Genomic DNA, 9077 nt, shown 5'->3' with positions numbered 1-9077 from the left:
ATTGCTCATTAAATATACCACACACAAAAAATATCTAAAAGGTGTGGCCTAATCTCATCCATACTCATGTTAATCTTTCAATCAACTGGCATTAGGACTTTGAGATGTCATTGGCCAAATGAAAATGAATGGATGAAGAAGGGGAATTAGATGAAGAGGGAAAGGTATGAATGAGATCACCAATTGGTCAAAGAAGGACTTTTACCAAATTAATATTATTCATTCATTTTGGGAGATGAAATGTATATTCCATTAATCCCCTAAATCCAATAATATTAACTTGACAAAGTCAAATCAACCTTGATCAAGGCCCAACAACAAATAAGAAACTCAATTAAGTTAATACAAATGATCAACACAATTAAAATGACATTTATTCAATTAAAAATAATAAAATAATGCATTAAATTCAAATATATTTTGTCCAAATCCTAAAATCTCATCAAAACACCAAATAAATGGCCATGAGATTTATCATAGGTCAAACAAGGTCAAAAGACCTTGAAGAAAAAATTTCATAATTTTTGGACACTTAAAAATATTTTTAAACAATTAAAAACAAATACAAAATGAATTAATTCATGAAAAATGTTAATAATGAACCAAAAAATAATTTTAATTAAGAATATGGAGAGAAAAATATTTGAATTTTTTTGGTGAAAGTCCCATATTTTTTGGATCAATATTGAATTTAATATGAATTATTGAAGAAAATGGAATTAAACTAAAAATCAAAAAATCAAAAAATACGTGGACCATCAGATCTCCCTCATTAATTGAGGTGGCAGATCTGATGATCCAAAACGCGCACTCCATGTGTTCCTTAGTCAAACGCGCTGTACACATGGTATTCACAAGGCACGACTAAGATTAAAACGTGGAAGATGGATCCCATGGCTCAGACTCAAGACACATCATCACCGGAAGCAGAGCTCTGGTTGTCTTCTCCGGTGAGCTCCAGCGGACTGGTCAACATGAACCATCACCAAAATTCAAAACAGGGACATGATCTTAAAGAAAAAACATCACTAAGCACGAATATCACCTCCAATTCCTCCAATTGCAAATATATTAAGAGATATGTCGAATTGAAAAGTGAGGTTCATGATCTGAGTTGCTTCGATTTGGCCTCAAAGCAACTCAATCTTCTTGCCTACATTGGTAGGACTTCAGACAACTCAAGAATCAATGGAATTGAGCAATAAATTGAGAGAATTGAAGAGTTTAAAATTTCTGCAAATTACCTTCAATGGAGGTCTGAGCTTGCTAGATCTTGATCTGAATTATGCTTGGCTTCACTTCACTTGCTTGCAGGAAAGGAATGGAAAGGTTTAGAAGCAATGGACTTCTTGAGAATTGAATTTCAAAATAGTGGAGATTCAAGCTCAAATTCAAATGAATTTATCAGGTTTATCCTCTAAGAATGAAGGGTTTTCAATGGGATTCAAAGCTGGCACGATGCGTGTCTGATTTCTGAGCAAATGCAGCTGTATATATAGCAAAATCCATGTGATATTTGCACACCCTTTTAAACCTTCCAAATTTGGCAAATGATGAAAGCATGGTGCATGGGCGTGCATAGGCCCATGAAATGATGGCTTGAAATCCAAAATGAATGATCATATGTGATGAAGCAAGCTTGGAATGCAAGGCAATTGAACATTGTTGTTTGAAGATTGATCCATGCCAAATGACATTAGCCTATTTAAGCCATGCGCAGCCTATGCATTTCTCATCCAAAACGAATGAATTTGAGATCTTTGGAAAGGTGAGATCAAGAGGAACAAGTTTGATGTTGAACACTTTTTCATTTGGAGCTTGGAACTTGGATAAATTTGAGGTGGAAGTTTGAAAAAATTTGACATATCAAACTTTTTCTAAGTGTCAAGCCATATGTCTCAATATTCCACCTTGCTTAACTTTTTCTAGGAGCTTCAAATGAGAAACGTGTATTCACTAAAGTTGTAGCTCTCTCAAATACCTTCAAAATGGTCATAAATTTCATGTCATTTGGATTTGAAATGATAGAGTTATGCATTTTTGAAAGTTGGAAAAATCACTTGATCAATGGTATAGGTCAAAAGTGACCTATAATCTAGCCTCATATCACATGTTCAAAGAAGTTGAATTTTCTCCCACTCCAAATATTAAAGTTTAATTAGACGCACTGAATTTGATTGTGCAACTTGGAAATCTTTCATCTCATAAAAATTGAGCAAGTTATGATCTTGGGAAGTTGACTTTCAAATTAGAGTTTAGACAAAATGACCTATAATGTTTCAACATAGAAAATGAATTTCCAAGAAAAACTAGCTCTAGGTCTCAACATGAAGGTTGTTTATAATATCCTTTAGAGTAAGTTTTCTCTTGGAATATTTTCATATGGTGAAAATTGTAGGAGATAGGGTCTAGGGAGACCCAGTTTTGATCAGATGACTTCATCTGGCCAACCACCATCAATCAACTTGCTAATTTCCAATTCTCTTGACTTTCCTGGCTCATGGTAGATCATATATGCATAAGATGATGAATTTTGAAGTGTCCCTTGAGAAATTTGATCAATTGGTGAGATAGCTTGTTGGAGAAGTTATTCAAGATACCCAGTCAAACTAGGGTTTCCAAGGAAAATCACCCTCAAACTCTTGAAGAAAACTTGATCAATATAACATGTAAAGATCATTGGGACTCATATATGATGTTCATAACCATTATTGAATCAATTCTTAGTTGTGCTCTTTGTTCATGATGATCTCAAACCCTAGATGTAATCTTGATGAATCAATGAGATCATGCCCTTCCTACAAAAGAGTTAGACAACTACAAAGGCATATTTTTGTTAGTAAAAATGATAAAATACAAGTATGATATAATCACAAAGTGCTTGGTGATCTCTCCCAACACAAACCCAATGAAAAGGGGTAAGGAGGATGCCAAGGTATGATCCCAATGCTAATGCTTATGATGAAATTACATGAGGGATCTTAGGGTCAAAATTGGGGTCTTACAGTGATCTAGCTTATTAAGTAGTGTTGGAGGATTTTGGCGGACCAATCTTTATTTTAGAGGGCTATTATTTTTTTTCAACAATTAAATTTAAAAGAAGCATAACCTCAATGAAGTTTGAGATATTCTTTCAAATTTCTCCACCAATTATAAATGTACAAAATCCTTCTACTCTTTAATCCTAAAACAATCCATTCCCAAAACAAAATTTAATATTATAACAAGTTTCTTCTATGTTTGCTCCCACATTGTTGAAAACTATATTATTTCTCCGTAACCATAAGCCCTAACACGTTACCAATCATATCAACAACTTTTTACTTCTACAAGCTTTGCCCCTCATAAGCGAATAAAATCTATCGACATGATTCTGAATTGACTTCTCCACTATAAATTTCAGCTTCAACTAATTGTAAACAACTTCCCACACCCTAACGACGAACGGGCAAGCGAACAAAATATGGAATAAAGCTTCCTCCAACTCAAAACAAGCAACACACATAAGTTTAGCTACTGAGAACAAAACCCCCTCTTAGCTAACTCTTTTTTAGTGGGAAGTCGATTAATAAACATAAGTCAACCGGAGATTTGAATCTTAGATGGAACTTTGGGACTCCACAATCTTTTAAACTGCAATAAAATCTCAAAACAACACCTCGTCTCTAATTTCTCCGTCAACGGTCCCTTATAACAAGAATTCATTGAAAACTTACCTGAATCGCCACCAATTCAATCGAAACTATCCTCCACGTCCTTCAGAATAACCTTATGTAATACTTCTTACTATATATATTGGATCTGTGTCGTTGAACTGAAATATGAAAAAGAACCAATTCCAACACCACACTTCATTGACCCAACTACCCATATCACTAATAGTAACCAGTTTGAATTCTGTCTTTGCAAACACTTATGAAAATTTAATATAGAAAGGTTGATCTCCACACCATGTATTCCACCAAAGCAAGATTCTTTTGCCATGTCTAAGCTTACACGTGATGTTGCTACCAAACCAATCCACCGGATAGCTAGCTTTTGCACCCAAACATTTAAATATTTCCACCAAATGGAGGAAGGTCTCAAAGAATTTGTTGAATGTTGAGTAAAAAATAGCCTTCAACGCCCAATTGTTTTGCCAATTGCATCCCCCCAACAGAATCGTATCATCCGAAAATTTAAGGATGTTGTATTCACTTTAATCCTCACATTTGAAACCCTTAAACCGCCCATAACTCTTAGCCTTGGCCACAAGACCTGCCAATCCTTTGCCAACTATTGCCAAGAGAAAAGGAGATTACAAATCTCCTTGTCTAATTCCCTTCGAACCAACAAAGTCCTTAGTAGAACTACCATTAACCAACACCAAATAAGATGTTTCAAAACTACAAGCTTCCATCCATAATTTCCAACGAGAACCAAAACCCTGTTGAACATGTATGTAAGGAAATTCCAAGAAACACAGTCGTACGCTTTCTCAAAATCCACTTTCAGAATTATAATTTCCTTCTTGTACCTTATAGCATAGTCATTCATTTCTTTTACTACCACTACACCATCGAAAATTTTCTTATCAGGGATGAATGTTGTTTGGCTGTACGAAATTACTCTACCCACCACTTGCTTCAATCTCCCCTCCGATATCTTAGAAATGATCATATACACACTAGAAATTATACAAATAGAATGGTATTTGTAATGGTAATTTTTTTTAGATTTAGCTATTGATTAACTTAACTCACAAAGCAAGAGTCGCACCACACTTTTATTGTTTCCAAAGGAAAAGGGAAAAAGTACGAACAAAATCCAAAGAAGTTTTAAAATAAAACTATTAAAAAGAGAACAAGGGTCCGGGGGTTAGTTATGCAAAAGAAAGGTATTAACACCCTAAACATCTATGGTACTCCATGGGAACCTATTTGAAAGTATGTACATTATGGTTTGAAAAAAACAGGTGTTATTTGTTAAAAGATTGGAGAGATGGGAAAAGAAGTATATTTTATTTATTTTATGTTTGCCAAGACTTTTGAAGTCTCATGCCTACGTACCAACAAAGTACAATGGAGGATCAAAACCTCGTAGTTCGTGGTAAAAATGACAAAGAGAGTTTGTTTTTATTCATTTTTTATGGAAAATACATTTTGTCATTTTAAGGAGAATACTCAACTAGTCATCCACATGTATGAGAACTTTGCATTATCATGAGAAGGGCTCCAACTTGGATAAGGATTAGCAAGTATGCCAATAGCTCCCACAGATGGAAAAGAATTATCATCAATACTATGGAGATAGGAGAATTATAACTAAACTATGGAAATGACTTGTGTCTAATGCCTTGAGAAAAGTTTTAAAACAAAAGAAAAATGCACAAGGGCACATAATGGTTCGAATGAGTTAAACATTTTTAGTCTTTTGAAATTGGTCTAAACATGCTTAAGATGGATTGACATTTATTAAGAAAAGAGGTTTTGAAAACCACTTGACAACAGTCAAGGTTTATTGAGAAAGAGTTCAAGTTAAAAAACAAGAAGATTTTGAAAAAGATAGAAGATTTTGAAAATTAAAGAGAGGGGAGGAGAAGAAGAGGCTATCCTAGAGCATAAAGTAAAAGATAGGGAGGAAATATCTAACCAAGAAATAACAAGCTTTATGACATATGTCAAGCAAGAATTCCCTCATTTGGATTAAGCCTCAAACAAGCTAAGATAAATCACAATCCATGTATCAGATGAACCCAAAGTGAAATTCTGGTATCAGATATGAGATGTCGAAGGTAATGTCACGACACTAATATCTGAACAACAAGTGAAATATAAACAGGATAAAAAAGAGTAACAATTTAAACAGCGACACAAGCAATTGTTAACCCAGTTCGGTGCAAACACACTTACATCTGGGGGCTACCAAGCCAGGAAACTAAACAGAATTAGTTCAAAGACTCTCAGTAAACAAATTCAAGTTACAGTCTTTTCACCTAATCTCTACCCGTGTGACTTCTATCTAAGAAATCTTAGATATGAGACCCTACTCACTCCCCTTCAATCACAACAGTGATACTAGAACAAATACTACAAAGAAAGAAGACACACTTCAAGGACACATACTTGATCTAGCTTAAAAGCTTCAATCAAGTAGACAAACACACTCGTACTTCAAAGCTTAGAATGGACAAATTACAACACAAAACTCAGTCCAATTCATACATCAACAAGATGAATGAATGGCTCACAATTCACAAGCTCACACAAGACTAAAACCCTAAAACTCTCTTACTTCATCGTTCGTTTCTTGTGTATCTAAAACAGGTTTTACATGGCCTTTAAATAGAGCTTTTTGAATGGGCCTGGGCTGCATGAAACCCTAATTCTATTTTAATTGCGTATCTCCTAAGAAACAACAACTAATCATTCCTTTTTGGAAAAAAGAACATTCTGGTTTTAAATAGAATTACTCCTTGAATAGCGCATGCAATCTCCACATAAGCATACAAATATTTGCATGAAAAGCGCAACAACAAAACACATAACATTCAGACTGAATGTTCTGTATGCACATGTCTTAACATCGGGTCTGCCATCTTGGCTATGTCGTGCACAACCATATTTAAACAACCTACAGGAAGCTGATATCACATGTCAAGACAACACGCGTGACATCTTGTGATAACACTAAGTTTTACCAAAATTAATGCCAACACATAAAACCAACAAACTCCTCCTTTGGCAAATTTTGGCTAAAACATACATCAGATCATACGTTCACAAGAAATCAATTAAAGTATCAGTTCAACAGCAGAAGTAAACATACACATATTACTAGCAAAAATAGCAACTAGTAAACACACATGCGCTTGTGCTCAAAACACACCACCCCCCCTTCACCTAGTCCACACCAAGCATCAACCTACTTCACACATGCCAAACACAGAGAGTTATCCCGCTATGCCACACAACTACACACCAGACAGTTCTCCCTTTTTGTATCAGTCAAACATCATCTAGCTATAGCTACTTCTCCCCCTTTTTAGCCAAAAGATATCAAAGAGACAAAATAAATGTCTATTTAGTCATTAAGCGAAAAGTCAAAAGTTAAAGGGTTACAAAACCAAGTACATAATCAGCTGTAAGCAAGCTGAGATACAAACCAACAAAACAGCAAAGTAGAATTGCCAAATTCAAGAAAACCCATCACATCAATAGGGACCAAAGTCAAAGGACCTAATCAATAGAGCTTGAGCTTGCAGCTTCATCAACACCAAAAATAGAATTGCCACTTGTCTCATCATTGTTTTCAGACATCTCACTAGAGGTGTGGGCTTCAGCTTCCTTAGCATGTTCAATATTTTCACCTTCAGCCTGCTCCAAGATTGCAATCAAGGCTTCCAACAATTGTTTCCTAGTTGTTGCTACCCTTATCCTTTCACCCAACTCTTTGCAAGGTCCTTAAGCTCAACAATTGTTCCAACTTTTGAGGCTGGCTTTTTCATGGCAGATGTCATGACAATGTCCTCGCTATGACTGTCCTCGCTATGATAAAGCAGGTTTTCTTCTACTAGGTAAGTCATTAGAGCACAGAACACCAGGGTGTTGATTCAGGATAATCCCACAGATCATAGAGGGAAAGACAATAGGCAACTTAACTGCATTAGTAGATGCATGCTTTATGATTTGTTCAAACATAAATCTACCATAGTCAAAATTCACTTTGGTTCCAACAGCAAAAATAAACCTTCCAAGGGTATTAGCAATGGTGAAAATATGGTTCGTAGGGACCCAATTTGCAGCTCCTATTTTACGCAATATAACATACTTGACAGTCAACTTCCCAGCAGGAAGATGCTTTTTAATAGGCCAACCTTTCACCTTCCTAGCTATAATCTCTCTACAGACCTCATTGTCTATAGCTTCCAATTCACCTGCACCCTTAATTTTTCTTCCTATAAAATTATTAATAACAGTGGGAGAGAATGTGATACACTTACCCTCACAAACACCTTGCAAAATTCCTTGTTGTTCTTATCAGCAATATCCTCAGGAATGTTGACAATGAATTCCTTAACTAAACCCTCATAGCATTGAGAGAACCCAACCACAGTCTTCAACAACCTAACAACCTTTATTAGGTCCATGACCTCCTTGACATCAGCAACATCTTTTCCAACCTCCCTTTCCACAGCCACCCTTCTTTGAATCAAAAATTTCCACTTGGCAGCTCCATCCTCCAGATGGAAAGAGATATTATCCAAAGGAACAACATGAACTTTAACAGGAGATTTCCTAGCAGTGGTTTTCTTCACAGGCGAGATGTCAGGGACATCTTCCTCAACATCCTCTTCAGGCTCAGAATCTTCTCCGACCTTCCTCTTCTTCACTTCAACCTTGCTCCAAGATTTAGAGGGACCAATACCAGCAGTCTTCTTAGCTTTTCTAGCTGACATAATTTCAGCCACATATCTTCCTTTTCGAGTCTTCACGCGTTTAGCCACACTTGACTTTAAGTGATGAAGTAAGATATCCTCTTGATCATCAGACCTATGATCCTCGAGGTCAATCACATCATTTGCATCATCATACTTCTTAGAGTGGGAAGCATTGACAGTTTTAGATGCCACAGATTTTCCTTTTTTAGACACGGTTTGCCCTAGAGAGTACAACCCTTCAGCAGCCATGTCCTTCTCAGAACACTAGGAATCGTCATCCTTCTCACTATGTTGTTCAACCTCAAGAGAGGGGTACAATTTAGACAGGGGAGTAGAGACTCCCTTCACAGAATGTCCTTCATTAAGGGTTCTAGTGACTAGGTTTCTTATAACCCGATCAGTGTGGTGTATATCTTCCTTAGAATTAGTGGCAGGAGTTGATCCAGAAGGAATACTAGAGATGTTACCTTGATTGGGGCATGCAGAAGCTGAGGCATCCATGGGTTGGTTCAAATCAATGGCCTCGTAGAGAATAACAGAGAGAGGAACAACATCCAGAATCTCATCTTCGGGAATGTCCATGGGAGGAGCGCCAACCTTTTAAGTAGACTTAGTATTTTTTAAAGAAGAAGTATATTGATGTTGTGACATTTTGGAG

At 36.1% G+C, this 9077-nt stretch overlaps 1 protein-coding gene across 1 annotated transcript; it reads right to left on the bottom strand.

Moving 5' to 3' along the window:
- Positions 1 to 7217: 7217 nt before the first annotated feature.
- Positions 7218 to 8668, bottom strand: LOC127094909 (uncharacterized). The gene is made up of 3 exons (XM_051033669.1): positions 8065 to 8668; positions 7704 to 7936; positions 7218 to 7355 (listed from the first exon to the last, which is right to left on the bottom strand). The coding sequence occupies exons 1-3, from the start codon at positions 8666 to 8668 to the stop codon at positions 7218 to 7220; spliced, it is 975 nt and encodes a 324-aa protein (XP_050889626.1).
- Between the last annotated feature and the right edge of the window lie 409 nt (positions 8669 to 9077).

The sequence above is a fragment of the Lathyrus oleraceus genome, chromosome 6 (assembly GCF_024323335.1).
Source record: "Lathyrus oleraceus cultivar Zhongwan6 chromosome 6, CAAS_Psat_ZW6_1.0, whole genome shotgun sequence".
Lineage (NCBI taxonomy): Eukaryota > Viridiplantae > Streptophyta > Magnoliopsida > Fabales > Fabaceae > Lathyrus > Lathyrus oleraceus.
This window is presented reverse-complemented; position numbering and strand designations above follow the sequence as displayed.